The sequence below is a fragment of the Salmo salar genome, chromosome 07 (genome assembly GCF_965601325.2).
Source record: "Salmo salar chromosome 07, fSalSal1, whole genome shotgun sequence".
NCBI lineage: Eukaryota > Metazoa > Chordata > Actinopteri > Salmoniformes > Salmonidae > Salmo > Salmo salar.
The window spans coordinates 24,543,416-24,568,276 of record NC_138297.1 but is presented as its reverse complement, the minus strand read 5'-3'; the positions used below and the strand labels follow the sequence as shown (position 1 = coordinate 24,568,276).

General features: G+C 45.6%; 1 protein-coding gene across 1 annotated transcript in view; it reads left to right on the top strand.

The window, feature by feature from the left end:
* Positions 1 to 24,861, top strand: part of fgf11a (fibroblast growth factor 11a) — a 142,477-nt gene that overhangs the window by 62,973 nt on the left and 54,643 nt on the right. Inside the window, exon 4 of the mRNA XM_014206821.3 lies at positions 16,381 to 16,484. Within this exon, the coding sequence (XP_014062296.1) occupies positions 16,381 to 16,484 (104 nt within the window). The remainder of the gene's footprint in view (positions 1 to 16,380; positions 16,485 to 24,861) is intronic.

The following is a 24,861-nucleotide window of genomic DNA, read 5'->3' as shown; positions in this document are numbered from 1 at the left end:
TGTCTCACTAATCCTGCTGTCCTTCTGTAAGTCTCACACCTGCCTATCTGTCTATATAACCCTGCTGTCCTTCTGTAAGTCTCACACCTATTTTTCTGTGTCTGTCTCTCTAACCCTGCTGTCCTTCTGTAAGTCTCACAACTGTCTATCTGTCTCTATAACCCTGCTGTCCTTCTGCAAATCTCACACCTGCCTATCTGTTTCTATAACCCTGCTGTCCTTCTGTAAGTCTCACTCCTGTCTTTCTTTGTCTGACTGTCTCTCTAACCCTGCTGTCCTTCTGTAAGTCTCACACCTGTCTTTCTGTGTCTGACTGTCTCTCTAATCCTGCTGTCCTTCTGTAAGTCTCACACCTGTCTGTCTGTCTGTCTGTCTGTCTGTCTGTCTGTCTGTCTGTCTGTCTGTCTGTCTGTCTGTCTGTCTGTCTGTCTGTCTAACCCTGCTGTCCTTCTGTAAGTCTCACACCTGTCTTTCTGTCTGACTGTCTGCCAGTACGTAATGCCATGTAACTCTCCACAGTTTGTATTGAAATATAAAACTCTGTATTGGCACAGTGAGACTCTTTAGACAGTCTTTTTAGACAGTTATTGTACACAAGTTATTGCTTAACAGTCTGTGAATCTTAAATATATTGTAGATGTGTACAGGGCTCTCACACATTAGCCAGTGTGGACACCTTTTAGGTAGGTACAGTATAGAAACTGTAAGCACAGTAAATCACTGCATAACATAACAGGTCCCGGTTGGGGTATTAAAGTTTGTTCAGAGATTAGAGGACAACTATGAAGTGTTTTTGAGTGTGAGTTACGGTATATTTCATAACAACTACAACTCTATCAATCCTTACATCAGGCTTACTGTTACTGTGAGCTTTCTGTAAGGGGAACAAGCTCAGGGAGAGGAAGAGGCGGAGTGAGGGATGGGAGAGGGAGGCAGGGAAGGGTGAAGAGCGAGAGGAAAGAGGTGTAGAAAGAGAGAGAGAGAAAGAAAGAGGTGAAGAGCGCTAGAAAGAGAGGGAGAGAGAAAGAGGTGAAGTGCGATAGAAAGAGAGAGGGAGAGAGAAAGAGACGGATGGAGGGAGTTCTGGCAGGGACAGCCCAGTACAGGACTCATAAATCGTTCACTTTTCATTCAAAGCAGTTTATTTATTCATTCCCACAGCACGGTAGAATTGTTGAGTGATTGACATCGCAACGGCATAATCATCTACCCCACTGCACAGAATATTGAATGGGATAGATTAGTGTTTTGCGTGTGTGTATGTGCGAAGTTTGTGCATGCATCTCTGTTTGTGTATGTGTTTGAGCATCTATGTTCGAGGTCTGGAATATCTCATTGTGTATTTACTGTAGCCCAGAACAGAATGGCAGGCCTCCCTGTGGAGGGAGTAGAGATCCCACTCATACACCACAACTATGGCTCTGAGTGGCTGAGGGACCTGCCTAGCTTTCTCTGTCTCGCTACAGTGTACCCTCCTCAGCCTCTCTTTCTCTCTCCACCTGCCTCTCTCTCTCCCATCAGCCCCAGGGTGGGACCCCCAACTTGTTCCCTGACCTCACCTATGAAAAAAGTGTGTGCGCGCGCGTGTGTTTACGTGCATGCCCGGATGCGTGTGTGTGTGTGTGTGTGTGTGTGTGTGTGTGTGTGTGTGTGTGTGTGTGTGTAAATGTGTGTAACTATGCACCCCACTACAGAGTGTGCTGAGGCCAGTCAGTAAAGGGCCAAATCAGCAACAAATGGAGATAAATAATTAAGGAGGAAACAGTCAGATTCATATCTGAGTTCTACAGAGACAAGCTGCCTCCCAAATTGCACCATATTCCCCATGTAGTACACTACTTTTGACCGGGTTCCATGGGGCATAGTGCACTATGTAGGGAATAGGTTGCCATTATGGACACACTCACAGTCTGGAGTGTTCTGATGGACCAGGCCTACCCAGGCTACCCCTGCCCTCCTCTCCAGTCTTGCTAACAGGACAAACACACGCTACTTTCATACACACACACACACACACACACACACACACACACACACACACACACACACACACACACACACACACACACACACACACACACACACACACACACACACACACACACACACACACACACACACACACACACACACACACACACACACTAGACATATCAACACATTCATCCAATACACACAGTCCCCCCCATTCAGCAATATGCTTTATCACAGGGGACAATTTTAGGACTCATCATTGAAAAAATGTGGGATGGACCTCTTTGTCTGGAAGAAGAAAGCTACATTCTCTTTGATTTATTTACAAAGCAATCTTACACAAACTCCCTCTATATGTAACATCATTCATTACGATAAAAATCAGAAGTTACCAAACCCGTTCACAGGAATGGATAACACTAGACATCCCTCCAGTCTCCACAGATTTGGGAAAATCTGCATTTGGAAATGTTTTGCCCCTAATTTGTGGAACAATCTGCAGAGTTCACTGCAGTTAGATGTGCTGGTGTCACTCAGGCAGTTTACATTATTGATTGAGGACCTCTATGTAGTTGAATGTGATTGCTTTTATTAAATGTATTTTTTGTTGTTGTGCTGAATTGCATTGTTTTATACACATGTGAATGTTGTTTTAATATTCTGTTTTTATTGTCATGTGTACAGGGCTCTCTGTGTAAAGAGATTCTTCATCTCAATGTGACTCCCTGTTTAAATACAGGTTAAATAAAAATTTAATAAATAAATAAACAAATAAACAGACAGATCTAGACGTAAAATTATGTTCAACGAACACACACACACACACACACACACACACACACACACACACACACACACACACACACACACACACACACACACACACACACACACACACACACACACACAAAAACACAGACACAGAAACTCCCTCAAAGTACATTTGACCGTTGGAAGTTGTCAAAGGACACTGGGATGGGATGCATCCCTCCCTCCCTCACTCTGTCAATTAAGTAGAGAGGCTGTTGTTGGCGGAGGCCCCTGGGTGTTTGGTCCCTGGCCAGGGGTATTACACACTGCGGCTGCACCGCCCTGCCAGTTAATTGCTAATTTTACTAACGCCGTCCTGTCAGATTGACCCCTGCGGCCCCCTCAGCCTTCAGCCTCCGCCCTGGGAACTTCCACACCCAGCCCCCTGACAGACCCCAGACACAAGGCCCCAATCCTGGGCACATAGACCCCAGCCCCCAGCACATAGACCCAGCCCCCAGCACATAGACCCAGCCCCCAGCACATAGACCCAGCCCCCAGCACATAGACCCCAGCCCACAGCACATAGACCCAGCCCCCAGCACATAGACCCAGCCCCCAGCACATAGACCCAGCCCCCATCCCTGGGCACATAGATCCAGCCCCCGGCTTCAGCCATGGGAACTTTCCCCTAAGGCCCCATTACACCCACGACGGGTCGGGCCACAGGGACCAGCACACACCCAGGAGGGAAAGGGGGGATGGGGGTATACATCCACCCCCATCACCTATGTCTTGATTCAACCCCTCTGCTCTCATCTCGGGGAAAAACGCCTATTTTCTTCCTCTATGACTTTAGAGGTCTGGACCTTTGAAGGGATGGAGGAAGGGAGGGAAAGAGAAAGGGGGAAGCAAGGGAGGGAGGGAAGCGAGCAGAGGAACAGAGGGGAAGATAGAGAATAGGGAGAGAGGGGAGGGATGAGAGATGAGGATAGAGAGAGAGGAGGGACTGCGCTGCCAAAGAAGCAGCTGGCGAGCCACTGATGGCCATTCAATCACTGTGTCTCCCCCCTCTGGTGGGAGGTACAAGAGACTGGCTTTTTCTCTACCCCCCCCCTCTCTCTCGTTCAGATGGTTATGTAATGGGGTAATTAGGGAAAAGGGGAGGAGGAAGGGATGGAGGGGGGGATCCAGAGTTTGGACACCTCTTCTCTGTCCAGCTGGACTGACCAGTGGATTGTCACGGTGACATGAATGTGTGTTTAAGAGAGCCAGACCTCCCACCTGACAGACATGGAGAAGGGAGGGGCGAGAGGAGGAGGAGAGGATGCATGAGTACCGTACCAAGAGAGGAGGGACTCTCCCGTCCTACAGAAAAAGGCAGGAAGAAGAAACAGACTGGAAAATGAAATGATGAGATCGAAAAAGAGAGAGAGAGGGAGGGTGAGAGAGAGAGAGGGTGAGAAAGAGAGAGGAAGGGAGGGTTCAGAGGCTCCGAGATAAGTTTACAAGAGGGTGGCTGAGACAGAGAAAAACAAGAAAGTGAGATATTGGGTTTGAAAGAGTGGTGTCAATGGATATGGCCTGCTTTGGAGATCTCCATCCATCCGAAGGGACAGGGGGAGTGGGAGGAATGGAAATCCCATCAGAAATCCATAAAGACCAGTCAACTTGATTCCCTGAACATTTATCCCCTCCAATTCCTGCTGCGAAAAACATTTATTAATCTCTCTCAGCTTCGGGATTAGTCTAGGCTGACATCGTCTTTTCAGTTTCAGCAATAACACACACAAGCACGCACACACAAACACACACAGAGAGAGTGAGCGAGAGAGAGAGAGAATGACATTTGAAATGTCTTTATTCTTTTGGAACTTTGTGCGTGTAATGTTTACTGTTAATTTTTATTGTTCATTTCACTTTTGTTTATTATCTACTTCACTTGCTTTGGCAATGTTAACATATGTTTCCCATGCCAATAAAGCCCTTAAATTGAAATTGAATTGAGAGAGGATGAGAGAGAGAGGATGAGAGAGGGTGGGGAATATGGAGAAGGTGAAATCAAGGAACTATAGTGTGAGAGAGAGGGAAAGAGAGCGAGTCAGGGAGACAGAGAGAGCGAGAGAAAGAGTGAGCCAGGGAGACAGAGAAAAAGAGAGTGAAGAAAGAAGAGGTGCTGAGAAATTAGGATTTAGAATAATACAGATGCATGAGAGTAGAATAAGAGATATTAGCTTCACAGGAGGGAGAATGAAAGACAAGAAGAGGGGATTTAATGAGAGAACTAGAGAGGGAAACAACAGCACTAAAGGAATAGAGTCAGGTTAAATACGTACATACAAAATTATTGACAGACAGACAGAGGCAGATAGATAGAGTTTAAAGGTTGTGTGAGTAGGTGGAGAGAGAGAGGGAGAGTAGATGGATGGACAGAGATAAATTGAGAAAATAATACCTATATTTTGTATTATATATTCTAAAAAGAGAGATATGGGTAGATGGCTTGTGGTCTCTATAGTATTTGACCTCTCGTGACCCCTATCCTCTTCCTGTTGATCAGTCTCTGATCTGATTGGTGAGTGATGGTGGAGGGAGCAGAAGCTTGTCACCAGCCATCCAGGCAACTGTAATCCCTTACAGTAGCATTGCCATGGCGATGAGAGATGAGTGACAGCCAGATAGGGGTGCACTCAGGCTTTGAACATCAGAAGAGTATGACACTATACTTCAATAACATGTCTAACACCCAAGCCCTTAACAATGAGTGACTGGCTGTGTCCGAATACCCATACTAGCGTACTACATACTTAAACTGCCTACTATTTAGCACATACCATTTAGTAAAAATGATGCAGCATGCCATGGCCGCAACGCAGTAGCGGCTCCTGACTGGCTGAGTAGGTGGGGCGGGGCCTAGTTCAGGTGGATTTTTCCAAATTCAACAGACATGCACCTGATAATAGATCCTTTCCAATTTGATACATTTCTCTCAACTCTTGAGTAGAATAGGAATGGAGTTATAATCCTACTCAGGCTGGTTATAGGCAGACTATTAGACCCTTACCGTAGCCCATATCACCCATCTATCCTATTTAAAAAGGACGAAGACAGAAACACATAATTTGGTTCCATTTCAACATATTTATTAGTGAAACCAAAGTGCTGTAACATATGGAAATTAAATCAAATAGCCTAGTATACAGCAAAACTACGGCTATTGCACAAAAAAACATGGACAGTCGGGTGCATCGCAAATTCAGAACCGCTGGACAGCAACATAATAAACTAAAGCACTGACCATTGGAAACGAGATCAGAATGACTGCTAAGGCTTGATCCATACATTTAATAATTATATAGGTAGCCTAGCCTACAAAACTAAACCAATCCATGTGTTCAAATCAAAAGGCCTGATTAAAACGTCATCAATAATGCAGCCACATCCCGAATCCCCGGTGCCGACACATTCAGAAATCAAAAGATGGTTTAGTATTTAGTTTAAAAGCTCTGACGAAGGAACACTTTTCAAAATAAGCACTTTTCAATGAAAAAAAAGATAGAAAAAAAAGACTTTGTTTTCAAAGATGTAGCCTACGATGCAATACTCATGTTCATTTTAAGGAGAACAAAAAATGACTTAGCCTACATTTGAACACCACTGCAGAAGCTTCGCTATACAGCATCTTCCCAATTAAGTAACCTCGTTTTGTTGTTTGGCTACTTGAAGAGAACCCGGCACTATCATTCGCAGCCCACCTCTTCCAATGAAATGTAGGAAAGTGTGCATCGGATTCTACTAGATGAAGAGCCTAAATGACTCTAACATCCTGGCATTTAAACCATACTTGATTTAAGAAAATTCACATACTATAAATCATTTTATTTTCACATATTGAGAATGCTTTGTTTCCCGCTATTCATTGATTTCCCTAGCACGTCCCCATATCTAACTGATCAGCTGTTGTCAAAGCCAAAATGAGTACGACATCCAGGCTTTAAAAGTATACTCAATCTTCAAAATGTCACATACTATTAAACTACATTTTTTCACATACTCAAATGACCAACTATTTAGGACGCAAGTATGAGTATTAGGTCTCTCTCACCTGTCACCCCAAACAGGAAGTTGAGAATGAGCAATAATTCCTGTATTTCTTCTACTTGTAGTCCCTCTACTTCCTGTCCATCTACTTCCTGTCCATGTGTTGAACTCTCTCCATGACACAGACAGCTAATCCTCCTGTTCTCGGCTCAATACAGCACAACATCTTCAGCAACACCACTGATGCCCTCTCCTCTCCTCCATGCCTTCCATCCATCTCCCCTTCCTCCCTCTCCTCCATGCCTTCCATCCATTGCCCCTTCCTCACTCTCCTCCATGCCTTCCATCCATCTCCCCTTCCTCTCTCCTCCATGCCTTCCTTCCATCCATCTCCCCTTCCTCCCTCTTCTCCATGCCTTCCATCATCCCTTCCTCCCTCTCCTCCGTGCCTTCCATCATCCCTTCCTCCCTCTCCTCCGTGCCTTCCATCATCCCTTCCTCCCTCTCCTCCGTGCCTTCCATCATCCCTTCCTCCCTCTCCTCCGTGCCTTCCTGGTTGTTTTTCTTCTTGTTTATTTATTGTGTATTGACTTGCTGGGATTGATTCGGCAAAGCCACCTATCTCCCCATCTCCATCTCTCTCTTTCTCTCCCTCCCTCTGTCTCTTACTCTAACAACTTTAATTAATCTAGCAGTCTCCCCAGCGCCACGCCGAGTGTCTTGAGAAAGAAAGAGGGGAGGGGAAGAAAGAGAAGAGGAAGCAAAAGAGAGAAACGGCAGGCTGACCTATTATCTGCTGTAATCCATATGATTAGAAAGAGAGGCACCTTTCATGGAGAGAGAAAGGAGGACTAACTCTCACTCTCGTAGAGAATGAGAGTTATGAGAGAGGTGGGAGAGAGAAAGGGAGGGAGAGATTAATAGGAAAGTGGAAGACATAGTAGATACAGTATCTTCAGGAAGTATTCACACCCCTTGACTTTTCCACATGTTGTTGTGTTACAGCCTGAATTTAAAATTGATTAAATAGCGATTTTTTGGGTTCTGGCCTACACACAATATCCCAGAACCTTAAAGTGGAATTATGTTTTCAGAACTTAGTTAAAAAGCTGAAATGTCTTGAGTCGATAAGTATTCAACCCCTTTGTTATGACAAGTTGCATGGACTCACTCTGTATGCAATAAAAGTGTTTAACATGATTTTTGAATGACTACCTCACCATACAATTATCTATAAGGTCTCTCAGTTGAGCAGTGCATTTCAAATACAGATTCAACCACAAAGACCAGGGAGGTTTTCCAGTGCCTCACAAAGAAGTGCACCTATTGCAGACATTGAATATCCTTTTGAGCATGGTGAAGTTATTAATTACTCTTTGAATGGTGTGTCAATACACCCAGTCACCACAGAAATACAGGCGTCCTTCCTAACTCAGTTTTACGTTAGTGCAATAAGGCAATAAAGTACAACTGATTAGATCGTGATTGTCACGACTTCCGCCGAAGTCGGTCCCTCTCCTTGTTCGGGCGGTGTTTGGCGGTCGACGTCACCGACCTTCTAACCATCGGTGATCCATTTTCATTGGTTTTGTCTTGTCTTACATCACACCTGGTTCCAATCTCATCAATTACATGTTGTGTATTTAACCCTCTGTTTCCCCTCATGTCCTTGTCGGGGATTGTTTGTTTGTATGTGATGTGCAAGTTATGTTCTTGTGCGCGACGGGTTTTGTACCCACTTTTATTATTTTGTATATTTTGGTTTTCGGAGTTTTGTGAGCACTTATTAAACGACTCCGTTTATACTAAGTTTGTTCTCCTGCGCCTGACTTCCCTGCCACCAGCATGCACCCATTAGAGAATCACCGGCCCGAACTATGGAGTCAGCAGGTGGAGGAGCGCGTCCTGGAGCATGCAGTACTACTTCACCATCTTGGTACCGCCATGGATCGCGTTGTCCGGACAATGGACCGCTGGGAGAGACAGGGAGTTCTTCCAGCGCCTCCACCAGCACAACCGGGGTCTCTCTTGAGCACCCCTTTCCCGCCTGAACCCAGTGGGATCCGTCTCTCCTTGCCCCAGGAGTATGACGGGGGGGCTGCGAACTGCCAGGGTTTCTTATTATAATTAGACCTCTATCTGGCCACCGTTCAGCCGGCTCTATCGGGCCGTGAGAGGGTATTCGCCCTCGTCTCGTGCCTCACCGGAAGAGCCCTGGAGTGGGCCAATGCCGTGGGGGAAAGAGGGAGATGCAGCGTTGGACCAGTTTGAGGAGTTCACCCGCCGTTTCTGGGCAGTCTTCGACCACCCGCCTGAGAGTAGAGCGTCGGGTGAGCGCCTCTACCATCTGAGGCAGGAGACGAGGAGCGCCCAGGAGTTTGCCCTGGAATTTAGGACCCTGGCTGCCGGCACGGGATGGAACAACAGGGCCCTGATCGACCATTACCGCTGCAGTCTGCGCGAGGACGTCCGTCGGGAGCTGGCCTGCAGAGACACCACCCTCACGTTGGACCAGCTGGTGGGAGGGGCGGTGCACAGGAGCTGGGAGGGGCGGTGCACAGGGAGATCGGAGGGGGTTTCCGCTCGTGCACCATCTGTGGCCGCAGAGGTGACCGTCGGTGCCGGGTTGGTTCCTCTGGGAGTCGAGGCAGCAGGCAGGGTGCTCTGGCGTCACCCCAGGTGAGCCGGCACCATTCTCACCCAGAGTCCTTTGTTGCACAGATGTTTGTGTTTGTCACGTTCCCTGATTTTTCCCCGCATAAGGCGCTAGTCGATTCAGGCGCGGCTGGGAATTTTATTGATAGTGCTTTAGCCCATAGTTTAGGGATCCCCATCGTTCCCGTGGATGTGCCCTTCCCCGTTCACGCCTTAGATAGTCGACCATTAGGGTCAGGGTTAATTAGGAGGTCACTGCGCCTTTGGGCATGGTGACGCGGGGGGGGGGGGGGGTCATACGGAGAAAATTAGTCTCTTCCTTATTGACTCTCCTGCGTTTCCCGTGGTGCTGGGCCTACCCTGGTAAGCTTGTCATAACCCCACTGTTTGTTGGCCACAGAGGGCTCTCACGGGGTGGTCGCGAGAGTGCTCAGGTAGGTGTTTAGGGGTTTCCGTTGGTGCTACTACGGTGGAGAGTCCAGACCAGGTCTCCACCATGCACATTCCCCCTGAATATGCCGATTTGGCTCTTGCCTTCTCCAAAAAGAAGGCGACTCAATTACCACCTCATCGACTGGGCGATTGTGCGATAGATCTCCTGGTAGACGCTGCACTTCCCAGGAGTCACGTGTGTCCCCTCTCACAAGCGGAGACGGAGGCTATGGAAACATATGTCTCCGAATCCCTGCGTCAGGGGTACATTCAGTCCTCCACTTCACCCGCCTCCTCAAGTTTCTTTTTTGTGAAGAAGGAGGGAGGTCTGTGCCCGTGTATTGACTATCGGGGTCTGAATCAGATCACTGTGAGGTATAGTTACCCGCTACCGCTCATAGGCACAGCGATAGAGTCAATTCACGGGGCGCGCTTCTTCACCAAACTAGATCTCAGGAGCACTTACAACCTGGTGCGTATCCGAGAGGGAGACGAGTGGAAGACGGCTTTCAGTACCACCTCTGGGCACTATGAGTACCTCGTCATGCCGAACGGGTTGATGAATGCGCCATCAGTCTTCCAAGCCTTTGTAGATGAGATTTTCAGGGACCTGCACGGGCAGTGTGTAGTGGTGTATATTGATGACATTTTGATATACTCCACTACACGCGCTGAGCATGTGTCCCTAGTGCGCAGAGTGCTTGGTCGCCTGTTGGAGCATGACCTGTACGGCAAGGCTGAGAAATGCCTGTTCTTCCAACAGTCCTTCTCCTTCCTAGGGTATCACATTTCCACTTCCGGGGTGGAGATGGAGAGTGACCGCATTGCAGCCGTGCGTAATTGGCCGACTCCCACCACGGTAAAGGAGGTGCAGCGGTTCTTAGGGTTTGCCAACTACTACCGGAGGTTTATCCGGGGTTTTGGTCAGGTAGCGGCTCCCATTACCTCACTGCTGAAGGGGGGCCCGGTGCGCTTGCAGTGGTCAGCTGAGGCGGACAGGGCTTTAAGTCACCTGAGGACTCTGTTTACCTTGGCTCCCGTGTTGGCCCATCTGGATCCCTCTTTGGCGTTCATAGTGGAGGTGGACGCATCCGAGGCTGGGATAGGAGCTGTGCTCTCTCAGCGCTCAGGTACGCCACCGAAGCTCTGTCCCTGTGCCTTCTTCTCGAAGAAGCTCAGCCCGGCGGAGAGAAACTATGATGTGGGGGACCGGGAGCTGTTGGCTGTCGTAAAGGCTTTGAAGGCGTGGAGACGTTGGCTTGAGGAGGCTAGACACCCTTTTCTCATCTGGACTGACCACTGCAATCTGGAGTACATCCGGGCGGCGAGGAGACTGAACCCTCGCCAGGCAAGGTGGGCCATGTTTTTCACCCGTTTCGTGTTTACCCTTTCCTACAGACCAGGCTCCCAGAACGTTAAGGCAGACGCATTGTCCCGGCTTTATGACACTGAGGAGCAGCCCATGGATCCCACTTCCATACTCCCCGCCTCTTGCCTGGTGGCGCCGGTAGTGTGGGAGCTGGACGCAGACATTGAGCAGGTGTTACGTGCAGAGCCTGCTCCCCTCCCGTGTCCAGCTGGGCGTCTGTACGTTCCGTCTGCTGTCCGCGACCGGCTGATCTATTGGGCCCACACGTCACCCTCCTCTGGTCATCCTGGGATCAGTCGGACGGTGCGCTGTCTTAGTGGGAAGTACTGGTGGCCCACTTTGGCCAAGGATGTGAGGGTTTATGTTTCCTCCTGCTCGGTGTGCGCCCAGTGTAAGGCTTCTAGGCACCTGCCCAGAGGTAAGTTACAACCCTTACCCGTTCCACAACGGCCGTGGTCACACCTGTTGGTAGATTTCCTGACCGATCTTCCTCCTTCACAGGGTAACACCACGATCCTGGTCGTTGTGGAGCGTTTTTCTAAGTCCTGTTGTCTCCTCCCTTTGCCCGGTGTCCCTACAGCCCTACAGACTGTGGAGGCCCTGTTTACACACATCTTCCGGCACTACGGGGTGCCTGGGGATATAGTGTCTGATCGGGGTCCCCAGTTCACGTCGAGGGTCTGGAGGGCGTTCATAGAACGTCTGGGGGTCTCGGTCAGCCTTACCTCAGGTTTTCACCCTGAGAGTAACGGGCAGGTGGAGAGAGTTAACCAGGATGTGGTTCGGTTTCTGAGGTCTTATTGCCAGGTCCGGCCGGGGGAAGTGGACAGCGTTCGTGCCCTGGGCAGAGATAGCCCAGAACTCGCTCCACCACTCCTCCACTAACCTCTCTCCCTTCCAGTGTGTATTGGGGTATCAGCCGGTTCTGGCTCCTTGGCATCAGAGTCAGACCAAGGCTCCTGCGGTGGACGACTGGTTCCGGTGCGCAGAGGAAAGAAGTTGGCGCAGACCGTCACCGTAGTGAGGCTCCGGTGTTCGCATCAGGGACCGGGTCTGGCTCTCGACCCGAAACCTGCCCCTCCGCCTGCCCTGTCGGAAGCTGGGTCCGCGGTTTATGGGGCCATTTAAAGTCCTGAGGAGAGTGAACGAGGTTTGTTATAGGTTACAGCTTCCCCCCGATTACTGTATTAACCCCTCGTTCCATGTGTCTCTCCTCAGGCCGGTGGTGGCTGGCCCGCTACAGGAGTCTGAGGTGCGGGAGGTTCCTCCGCCCCCTCTGGACATCGAGGGGGCCCCGGTGTACTCCGTTCGTTCCATACTGGATTCGAGACGTCGGTCGAGGGTCCTTCAGTACATCGTGGACTGGGAGGGGTATGGTCCGGAGGAGAGATGCGGTGTTCCGGTGGAGGATGTGTTGGATCCTTCAATGCTGCAAGAGTTCCACCATCTCCATCTGGATTGCCCTGCGCCTCTCCCGCCGGGTTGTCCCCGAGGTCAGTGTCGACGCACCGGGGGGAGCTACTGTCACGCCTTCCACCGAAGTTGGTCCCTCTCCTTGTTCGGGCAGTGTTTGGAGGTCGACTTCACCGACCTTCTAGCCATCGCTGATCCGTTTTTCATTTTCCATTGGTTTTGTCTTGTCTTACATCACACCTGATTCCAATCGCATCAATTACATGTTGGAAAACCTGGTTCAGTCTGCTTACCAACAAACACTGGGATACAAATTCACATTTCAGCAGGACTATAACCTAAAAGAAAAATGCCAATATACACCGGAGTTGCTTACCAAGACGACATTGAATGTTCCTGAGTGGCCTAGTTACAGTTTTGACTTAAATCAGCTTGAAAAACTATGGCAAAACTTGAAAATGTTTGTTTAACAATGATCAACAACCAACTTGACAATCCAGGTGTGCAAAGCTCTTAGAGACTTACCCAGACCACTGCCAAAGATGATTCTAACATGTATTGACTAAGGGGGTTGAATACTTATCAAATCAAGATACAGAATAAATACAAAAGTATGTGAACACCCCTTCAAATGAGTGGATATGGCTATTTCAGCCACACCCGTTGCTGACAGGTGTATAAAATCAAGTACACAGCCATGCAATCTCCATAGACAAACATTGGCAGTAGAATGGCTTTACTGAAGGGCTCAGTGACTTTCAACGTGGCACCGTCATTGGATGCCACCTTTCCAACAAGTCAGTTTGTCAAATTTCTGCCCTGCTAGAGCTGCCCCAGTCAACTGTAAGTGCTGTTATTTTGAAGTGGAAACGTCTAGGAGCAACGGCTCAGCGGTGAACTGGTAGGCCACACAAGCTCACAGAACAGGACCGCAAAGTGCTGAAGCGCATAAAAATCATCCGTCCTCAGTTACAACATTCACTACCATGTTCCAAACTGTTCGTTGGGAGCTTCATGAAATGGGTTTCCATGGCCGAGCAGCCGCACACAAGCCTAAGATCACCATGCGCAATGCCAAGCGTCGGCTGGAGTGGTGTAAAGCTTGCAGCTATTGGACTCTGGAGCAGTGGAAATGTGTTCTCTAGAGTGATGAATCACTATTTTTAATCACTATTCACTATTTGACATTCCAACGGATGAATCTGGGTTTGGTGGATGCCAGGAGAACACTACCTGCCCCAATGCACAGTTCCAACTGTAAAGATTGGTGAAAGAGGAATAATGGTCTGGGGCTGTTTTTCATGTTTCGGGCTAGGCGCCTTAGTTCTAGTGAAGGGAAATCTTAACGCTACAGCATACAATGAAATTCTAGACGATTCTGTGCTTCCAACTTTGTGGCAACAGTTTGGGGAAGGCCCTTTCCTGTTTCAGCATGACAATGCCCCCAGGCACAAAGCGAGGTCCATACAAAAATGGTTTGTGAAGATTGGTGTGAAAAAACTTGACTGGCTTGCACATTGCCCTGACCTCAATCCCATCGAACACCTTTGTGATGAATTGGAACACCGTCTGCGAGCCAGGCCTAATCGCCCAACATCAGTGCCGACCTCACTAATGCTTTTGAGGCTGTATGGAAGCAAGTCCCCACAGCAATGTTCCAACATGTAGTGGAATGCCTTCCCAGAAGAGTGGAGGCTGTTATAGCAACAAAGGGGGTACCAACTCCATGATAATGCCCATGATTTTCGAATGACATTTTCGAAGAGCAGGTGTCCACATACTTCTGGTCATGTAGTGTATCTTAGTGTTTTATTTTGATAACTTTTTCTTTTTTTTTTTTTTTTTTTACAAATGTTAGAATTCTTTATCCAATTTGACATGAGATAATTTTGTCTAGACAGTTGACAAAAAATCTATTTTTATCGAACTTTGTAACAACAAAATGTGGAGGGGTCTGAATAATTTCTGAAGGCACTGTAGATAGATTTTATATATATATATATATATCACACACACACACACACACACACACACACACACACACACACACACACACACACACACACACACACACACACACACACACACACACACACACACACACACACACACACACACACACACACACACACACACACACACGAGAGAGAGAGAGAGGAGGAAGTGAGCAAACAAATGGTGGGAGAAATGGTTAAAGAGAGGAGATTGGAGAAAGGAGAGGGAAGGGGAGAGAGAAATTGAGATAGAGGTGAGAGAATGGTCAAAATGAGAGAGAAAGGAAGAGAGAGCAAGAGAGAGTGTCTGTCTGTAGCAGTGTCCAGGGTTACAGAGGGTCATAGACTCCATGTGGAGTAGGGGGTACTATATATTCTATATGTGTATGTGTGGTTGTGTGAGTGTGAGTGTGTGTGAGAGAGAGAGACAGAGAGAGGGACTGTGTGCGCTCTTCTACGTGTCACCTTCTCCGTGGTCTTTAGTGACACCATGTTCATTTGCGAAACGGCCTGGTTGAGATTCAGGGATCGATAGAACAAATAAAAGCAGGGAGAGGGGGGGGATACAGAGGACCAGGGCAGCCTGCACTCTTTCATCACCCATCCTATCATCACTCTCTTTCTTTCAGCAAGAAAACTATTAGACGAAAGCAGTTGTTGGCTGATACTTGTGGTTGCTGTTGTTTTTCCATTTTTAAACTGACTATTAAATGGCCTATTCAAAGCTACTATTCCTGGCTGTTTTTTGGGGGACCTTTTAGGACCTTCAAGGGCAGTCATTGAGGGCTTTGGTTGTCACGGCAGCGGTCGCCGCAATGCTTTCAGGCGTCCGTTTAAAATCTGCATGGCTCCCAGTGTTGTGTAGCCGAGGGGCGTTTTGTCAATATCACTCAAGTTAACATGTTACTTAGCATATCCCCCCCAACACAGTGGGCTTACGGTCAAGACTCTCTGACAACACACAGACACACTCACACACACACACAGAATGCTTTTTACGTCGACCCAGGTGTGGTGTCTTTATGGAAAACAATGCACATTAAAAAGGTTCATAGAGGAGATGCACTCAACGGCATTAAAAAGACAGAAAACGAAATGAATGTGGTGTTTACAGTGTTGTTAAAGATTCATTCTACACATTATTAAGAGGTGTCACTCAGTAATGTATTCCAGAGGCATAAAACCTTCTGTTCTCTCTCTCCCTCTCCCTCTTTCCCTCTCCTCTGTCTCCTTTCTCCTTCTATCTCCGTCTATCTCTCTCCCTCTCGCTCCTACCTCAAACAGAAAAAATATGTTTTATTGTCAGATACATCGGATAGGTGTAATGAAATGTGTTGTTTTACAGGGTCAACCATGGTAGTAGGCCGGCCCTGAAGCAAATTAGGGCACAATATATTTTTCACCTTGTCGGCTCAGGTATTTGAACCAGCTATCTTTTGGTTACTGGTCCAATGCTCTACCCCTAGGCTACCTGCCGTCCTTTAAATCAAGTCAATTGGGGGGATTTAGTTATTTGTGGCAGAAGGGCATGCTGAAGGAAGCGGCTCTAAAAGCTTGACCGCCCCAGGCGGTCTCTTCCTCTCTTCTTTCTCTCTGACGGATGGAGGGAGGAATGAAACGAAAGGAGGCTCCAATTGTCTTTTTCAAACACTGAGAATGTTTTAGTAAGAAACAACAAGGGCAGATTGCTCTAACACCTCTCTCTCCCTCTCCCCAATCCCTCTATTTCTTGTCCTTGTGTCTGTTTTGCAGTGCAGTTCAACTTGATTCCTGTGGGCCTGAGGATAGTAGCCATCCAGAGCACTAAGACAGGGCTCTACATTGGGATGAACAGCGATGGATACCTCTACACTTCGGTAGGGCAACCAATTACTAATAACGTTATAATGCTATAGATACCACTTCTACTGTAGTTATAACATCTCTACTCCTCGGTACGGCAACCTCTTAAGAAGTTATGGCAGCATAGGGACACACCTACTCATTCAAGGGTTTTTCTTTATTTTTACTATTTTCTACATTGTAGAATAATAGTGAAGACATCACAACTATGAAATAACACATATGGAATCATATAGTAACCAAACAATTGTTAAACAAATCAAAATATATGTTATATTTGAGATTCTTCAAAGTAGCCACCCTTTGCATTGATGACAGCTTTGCGCACTCTTGGCATTCTCTCAACCAGCTTCATGAGGTAGTTACCTGGAATGCATTTCAATTAACAGGTGTGCCTTGTTAAAAGTTAATTTAGGAATTTCTTTCCTTCTTAATGCGTTTGAGCCAATCAGTTGTGTTGTGACAAGGTAGGGGTGGTATACAGAAGATAGCCATTTTTGGTAAAAGACCAAGTCCATATTATGGCAAGAACAGCTCAAATATGCAAATAGAAACAACAGTCCATCATTACTTTAAGACATGAAGGTCAGTTAATACGGAAAATTTCAAGAACTTTGAAAATTTCTTCAAGTGCAGTCGCAAAAACCATCAAGTGCTATGATGAAACTGACTCTCATGAGGACCGCCACAGGAAAGGAAGACACAGAGTCACATCTGCTGCAGAGAATAAGTTCATTAGAGTTACCAGCAAGTAACAGACACATCACCTCATCAACTGTTCAGAGGAGACTGCGTGAATCAGGCCTTCATGGTCGAATTGCTGCAAAGAAACCCTTATTAAAACCTCTCTGGGGTATGTGGGACGCGTCCCACCTGCGGGACACACTATTCAACAGCCAGTGAAATAGCAGGGCGGCAAATTTAAAACAACAACAATCTCATAATTCAGATTTCTCAAACATACAACTATTATATCCCATTTTAAAGATACACTTCTCGTTAATCCAACCACATTGTCCGATTTCAAAAAGGCTTTACGGCGAAAGCATAACATTAGAATATGTTAGGACAGCACCTTGACAAGAAAAACCACACAGCCATTTTCCAAGCAAGGAGAGGCGTCACAAAAACCAGAAATACAGCTAAAATGAATCACTAACCTTTGACGATCTTCATCAGATGATCCTCCCAGGACTCAATCTTACACAATACATGTATGTTTTGTTCGATAAAGTTCATATTTATATCCAAAAACCCCATTTTACATTGGCGCGTGATGTTCAGAAAATGTTTTGTCTCCAAAACTTCCGGTGAATGAGCACATCAGTTTACAGAAATACTCATCATAAACGTTGATAAAATTTACAACAGTTATTCTAATAATTATAGATACACTTCTCCTTAATGCAACCGCTGTGTCAAATTTCAAAACAGCTTTACGGCAAAAGCACATTGTTCAATATTCTGAGTACAGAGCTCAGCCATCAAAGCAAGCTATACAGTTACCTGCCAAGTTCTGGAGTCAACAAAACTCAGAAATAGTATTATAAATCTTCACTTACCTTTGCTGATCTTCGTCGGAATGCACTCCCAGGACTCCCACAAGAAATGTTTGTTTTGTTTGATAAAGTCCATAATTTATGTCCAAATACCTCCGTTTTGTTCACACATTCAGATCACTATTCCAAAGGCACAATGCCCGAGCGCAAAACCCTAGACGAAAAGTCAAAAAGTTCCATTACCGTTCGTAGAAACATGTCAAACGATGTTTACAATCATCCTTAGGGTCTTTATATCATAAATCTTCAATAATATTCCAACCGGACAATAGCGTATTCATTACAGAGGAAAAAGAAGGAGCGCCTGCGTGACTGCGCACTTAAACAACTCATTGGCCTCAGGCAGTCCACTTGTTGAATCCCCTCTTATTCTCTCCCCAGTCACAGTAGAAGCATGAAACAAGGTTCTAAAGACTGTTGACATCTAGTGGAAGCGTTAGGAAGTGCAAAATGAACCCTAAGTCACTGTATACTGTATAGGCAATCACTTGAAAAACTACAAACCTCAGATTTCCACACTTCCTGGTTGGATTTTCTCAGGTTTTTTCCAGCCATATGAGTTCTGTTATACTCACAGACATCATTCAAACAGTTTTAGAAACTCCAGAGTGTTTTCTATCCAAATCTACTAATAATATGCATATCCTACCTTCTGAGCCTGAGTAGCAGGCAGTTTACTACGGGCACGCCTTTCATCCGGACGTCAAAATACTGCCCCCTACCCTAGAGAAGTTAATTAAAGGACACCAATAACAAGAAGAGACTTGCTTGGGCCAAGAAACATGAGCAATGGACAGTAGCCTCTCTGGGCTAGGCGGGACGAATTCGTCCCACCTACGTAACAGCCAGTTGAATCCTGTGGCGCGATTTTCAAAACCTTTGAAATGCTATTACTTCAATTTCTCAAACATATGACTATTTTACAGCTATTTAAAGACAAGACTCTCGTTAATCTAACCACACTGTCCGATTTCAAAAAGGCTTTACAACGAAAGCAAAACATTAGATTATGTCAGCAGAGTACCAAGCCAGAAATAACTAGACACCCATTTTTCAAGCTAGCATATAATGTCACAAAAACCCAGAAGACAGCTAAATGCAGCACTAACCTTTGATGATCTTCATCAGATGACAACCCTAGGACATTATGTTATACAATACATGCATGTTTTCTTCAATCAAGTTCATATTTATATCAAAATCCAGCTTTTTACATTAGCATGTGACGTTCAGAACTAGCATACCCCCCGCAAACTTCCGGCGAATTCACTAACAATTTATTAAATTACTCACGATAAACGTTCACAAAAAGCATAACAATTATTTTAAGAATTATAGATACAGAACTCCTCTATGCACTCGATATGTCCGATTTTAAAATAGCTTTTTGGTGAAAGCACATTTTGCAATATTCTAAGTACATAGCCCAGGCATCACGGGCTAGCTATTTAGACACCCGGCAAGTTTAGCACTCACCAATATCAGGTTTACTATTATAAAAGTTTGATTACCTTTTGTTGTCTCCGTCAGAATGCACTCCCAGGACTGCTACTTCAATAACAAATGTTGGTTTGGTCCAAAATAATCCATCGTTATATCCGAATAGCGGCGTTTTGTTCGTGCGTCCCAGACACTATCTGAAATGGTAAATCAGGGTCGTGCGCATGGCGCAATTCGTGACCAAAAAAATCTAAATATTCCATTACCGTACTTCGAAGCATGTCAACCGCTGTTTAAAATCCATTTTTATGCAATTTTTCGCGGAAAAAAGCGATAATATTCCGACCGGGAATGTCCATTTAGCTAAACAGAGGAAAGTAAACAAAGCTTTCGGTCGACGCGGGCACGAGCCTGAGTCTCACAGTACTGTAACCAGCCACTACCCAAACGCGCTACTTTTTTTCAGCCAGAGCCTGCAAAGCCACGATTCAGCTTTTTACCGCCTTCTGAGACCCTATGGCAGCCGTAGGAAGTGTCACGGGACAGCTAAGATCCTCACTCTTCAATAAACAGAGACAAGAAGAACGACACCTTGTCAGACAGGCCACTTCCTGCATGAAACCTTCTCAATTTTTTGCCTGCCAAATGAGTTCTGTTATACTCACAGACACCATTCAAACAGTTTTAGAAACTTTAGGGTGTTTTCTATCCATATGTAATACGTATATGCATATTCTAGTTACTGGGTAGGAGTGGTAACCAGATTAAATCGGGTACGTTTTTTATCCGGCGGTGTAAATACTGCCCCCTAGCCCTAACAGGTTAGACCGGTGAAAATCTGTCCTTTGGTCTGATGAGGCCAAATTTGAGATTTTTGGTTGTAACCGCCATGTCTTTGTGAGATACAGAGTATCTGATCTCCGCATGTGTGGTTCCCACCGTGAAGCATGGAGGAGGAGGTGTGATGGTGTGGGGGTGCTGTGCTGGTGACACTGTCAGTCATTTATTTAGAATTCAAGGCACACTTAACCAGCATGGCTACCACAGCATTCTGCAGCGATACGTCATCCCATCTGGTTTGCGCTTAGTGGGACTATCCTTGGCGTTTCAATAGGACAATGAGTGAAGAGTGAAGGAAGTGAAGGAGTGAAGGAAAAGCAGCCAACAAGTGCTCAGCATATGTGGGAACTCCTTCAAGACTGTTGGAAACACATTCCTCATGAAGCTGGTTGAGAGAATGCCAAGAGTGTGCAAAGCTGTCATCAACGCAAATGGTGTACCTCAATAACAGTCTACACATTATCACCTGTACTGTTTTTATAACAGTGTGTACAACTGTCTCCCCTGTAACTATTTCCCAGGTTGTTGATGTAAATCAGAATGTGTTCTCAGTCAACTTACCTGGTAAAATAAGGGTTCAATAAAAAATAATGTCAGACCCACAGATGCAGTACCTGATGAGAAAAAAATAGTTGATTGAATGTTTATTATCTCTATGGAACTGTGTTTAACAGTCATTGATAGAGTTTTCAGTGTCACTACAAATCTGACAGTCTAATGCACGGTGCTGTCTGCGTCCAAAATGGCACCCTATTCCCGATCGAATGCACTTTTTACCAGGGCCTATAAGGTACTCTATTGAAAATTGGGTGCCATTTGGGCCGATCAACAGTGTACTGGTCCACAGCTCTTTAAGAGGGGTATTTCACCTTGATCTGGGAGAGTGGAGAGGGAAGGTAAAAAGAGAGATGCTCCCATCTAGTCTGCTGTGAAGTAAATAAAGTGTGCAAGTTTCTATTTGAAGTAGATCTGTGCTTTCACTTCAAAGTCGGCATACTGCCTGCCTACTGCCTGCCAACTGCCTGCCTACTGCCTGCCTACTGCAGGAGCTGGGGTATAGAGAGGATTGGTGTGAAGTTTTTAAACACCTTGCCTTTCCGGCGGATCAATCTACACACACACTTTGATACACACCTTCACCCCCCCCCCCCCCCCCCCCACACACACACACACACACACACACACACAGCTGTAGAGGATATACTACCCAGGCATTCTCCGGACAGAAGAAAGGTGACCTATTTTCACAGGGGAAAGAACCACAAAAGAGAGAGAGAGAGAAAATCCCTTTGAAGAGAGGAGACAAGAGGGAGCTGCTTTTTTTCTTTTTCCACAGTGTGAAGGTAGGCTCACCTCAAATTACCTGAACACTAGCTGCTGCTGTGGCAGTTTCTCACACAAAACCCACACGCATTCACATACACTACACACACACACACACACACACCTCCAAGTGACTCAGAGGACTGAAAGCATCAGAACAAGGGAAGGTGGTAGGGACTATAGCGCTTTAACACACAAAAATAAATAATATCCCAATGCCCCAGGGCAGTGATAGGGGACATTGCCCTGTGTAGGGTACTGTCTTTCGGATGGGCTGTTAATTGTGTGTCCTGACTCTCTATGGTTACTAAAAATCCAATGGCACTTATCGTAAGAGTAGGGGTGTTAACCCCGGGGTCCTGGCTAAATTCCCAAATTGGCCCTCATACCATATAAAACTGTCACCAGGTTGTTATGGTAACGATATGATATCATGCAGTGACACTTTAGAACTTTAACTATTCTTCATAAGGCCAATATACACCGAGTGTACAAAACATAAGGAACACTTGCTCTTTCCATGAATCCAGGTGAAAGCTATGATCCCTTATTGATGTCTCTTGTTAAATACACTTCAATCAGTGTAGACGATGGGGAGGAGGACCGGATACAGAAGGATTTTTAAGCCTTTAGATAATTGAGACATGGATTATGTACAGTATGTGTGTGCCATTCAGAGGATGAATGGGAAAGACAAAATATTTAAGTGCCTTTGAAAGGGGTATGGTAGTAGGTGCCAGGCGCACCGGTTTGAGAGTGTCAAGAACTGCAATGCTGCTGGGTTTTTCATGGTCCACAGTTTCCCGTGTGTATCAAGAACGTTCCACCACCCAAAGGACATCCATCCAACCAGGGGCGGAAATCCCGGGGGGGACGGGGGGGACACGACCCCCCCATCCTGGGAAAAATATGATTTGTCCCCCCCAATATATCACTGAAACATAACTATGTAATTTAAATAATATTAATAATACGCAATGAAAGCAATTGTGCTGATTATAGACACTTAATAGCGCGTTTTTAAGTTTCAAAAGATTGCGACCCCCCCACCCTTTGCCTCACAATGATTTGATCCACTGCCAGTTCCTTAGCTTGCTAGGTAACAGAGAGGTCGTATCTGTCTGACGTGAGGTTAATCCAGTCAATCGCGCACACACACTAGCTGAATATGCAGAGCTAGCGTGCAAACATTAACTATTAAGCTAGCTAGTACCTATTCCATTTATGTGGCCTCGTCAAAGATGGAATCTTTGCTATCGTCAATTTATTCCAAGATCAGCATGCAGATGATGTAAGTTAGTGCTTCAAAGTCCCTGTGATAAGGTTAGCGATAAACTGAAATCAAAACTGAACAGAACTACACTCTCTTCTACCATTGTCTTAAATATATTTAATGGTCTCGTTGCAAAAGCTAAATTGTCGCAAGGGAACTTTTATTTATTTATTTTATTTCACCTTTATTTAACCCGGGTAGCAAAGATTATAGCAAACACCACTGAAACTGAATTGGTGCTCGCTAGCTTTGCAAATTCAGCTATTGTTGGAAGCCAGCCAATATGAAACAAACTATTAAAATTACAAAAGGTTGCAGCATATGTTGTGTAAATGGTGAACTCATACAGCTGTCAACTCTTGTCATTTTAATCCGTTTCACATTTGCTAGCTACCTTTTAGATCGAAGCCCAAATAGAATGATTGAAGATGATAGAAGCCCATCTCCTACTGTAAATAACCTACACACTGTGTGTGTAGCCAGCCAGCCAGCCAGCCAGGTAGAAAAATGGCAGAAAAATAAAAGACGGACATCAGAGTATTTTTCAATACACCAAAACGCATAGTAAGAACCCTAGTAGCCTAATATCTCAAAGACTAGTTGATAAAATGTTCATAAGAAAGAAGTGAAATGCTAATGGAATATTTCACAATGATGTCATTAGGCAGAGCAGGCAACAGATGGCACACAGACAGCAGAGTTGGGGACAGATATGCAGGGACAGACTGGCAGAGACAGGGAGTCTCATGTAAGTTTGTTGAGTCTTTGTTTGGCAACATTATGAAAGGTTTTTTACTTGTAAATAGGAACATAATTGGAAAATGCCATGGATTCCCCCACTCTCAACTTAAACTAGTGACTGAAGTAAGATTTGTTAAAGGCAATGGTATTGCTGTTGTGATTAGTTGTGTAGTTTTGGGTACCGGTAGTTAGGAGTACGGCAAACACCTTATTTTTTTGGTTCCTCAATATACATTTACCATATTACAATGTAGGCTATGTGTTACAGCACTACTTTTGGTGTCCCCCTCAGGAATTGCTCTTGAGAAAATTTCATGTAATTGTCCCCTTCAAAGTTGATATCAGATTTTCGCCCCTGCATCCAACTTCACATAACTGTGGGAAGCATTGCTCTCAACATGGGCCAGCATCCAACAACAAGTTGTAGAGTCCATGCCCTGACAAATTAATGCGGTTCTGAGGGCAAAAGGGGGCGCAACTCAATATTAAGAAGGTGTTCCTAATGTTTGGTACACTCAGTGTAAATACCATTCCAAGCTTAAAGATGGAATCCTTAATGGTGAAACGGCCACATCCATTTGTGATATTACAACAACAAAGAAGTTACTGCAAACAACGACTACAGTTTTTCCCCCTCGGACATCATTGCATGTGCCGCATACAGCAATTTTAGTCTCAAAAAGACAGTCTGCCATCAAATTTGAGAGTAGTAATGGAAAGCTCCACTAGCCTGTTGGAGAGGATTAGTGTACAGTGCAGTATCTTAATTTGATTAACCTGTTGTTGCAGGAATTTGCAAACTATTAGGTTTAAAAAGGCTTCTAAAGTTTGTAATTTCCACTTCAACATTTCAGACTTGATTTGCCCTAATGAAAAATGTATATCCATTATATATCCATTAATTTTAATCCACATAATAATTCACATTTCCTGTTGCTGCAGGATTATTTTCCTGCTGTGTAAAACTGGGTCAAATTAAGATACGGCATCTGTAACATGTCTCACATCAGAAAGGTGTACAAGTTCAAAGTGAGTTAGGAAGGCGTTGGTAGCCATAACTTTGGCAAGGAATATAGAAGGTACTAGGCTGAGTACAGAGCACACCGCGCTGGGATTGCGTGTGTGGTTTTAAACAATTGATGTAGTCGTGGGGATAATTTAAGAATAGTCAATAACACACACACACACACACACACACACACACACACACACACA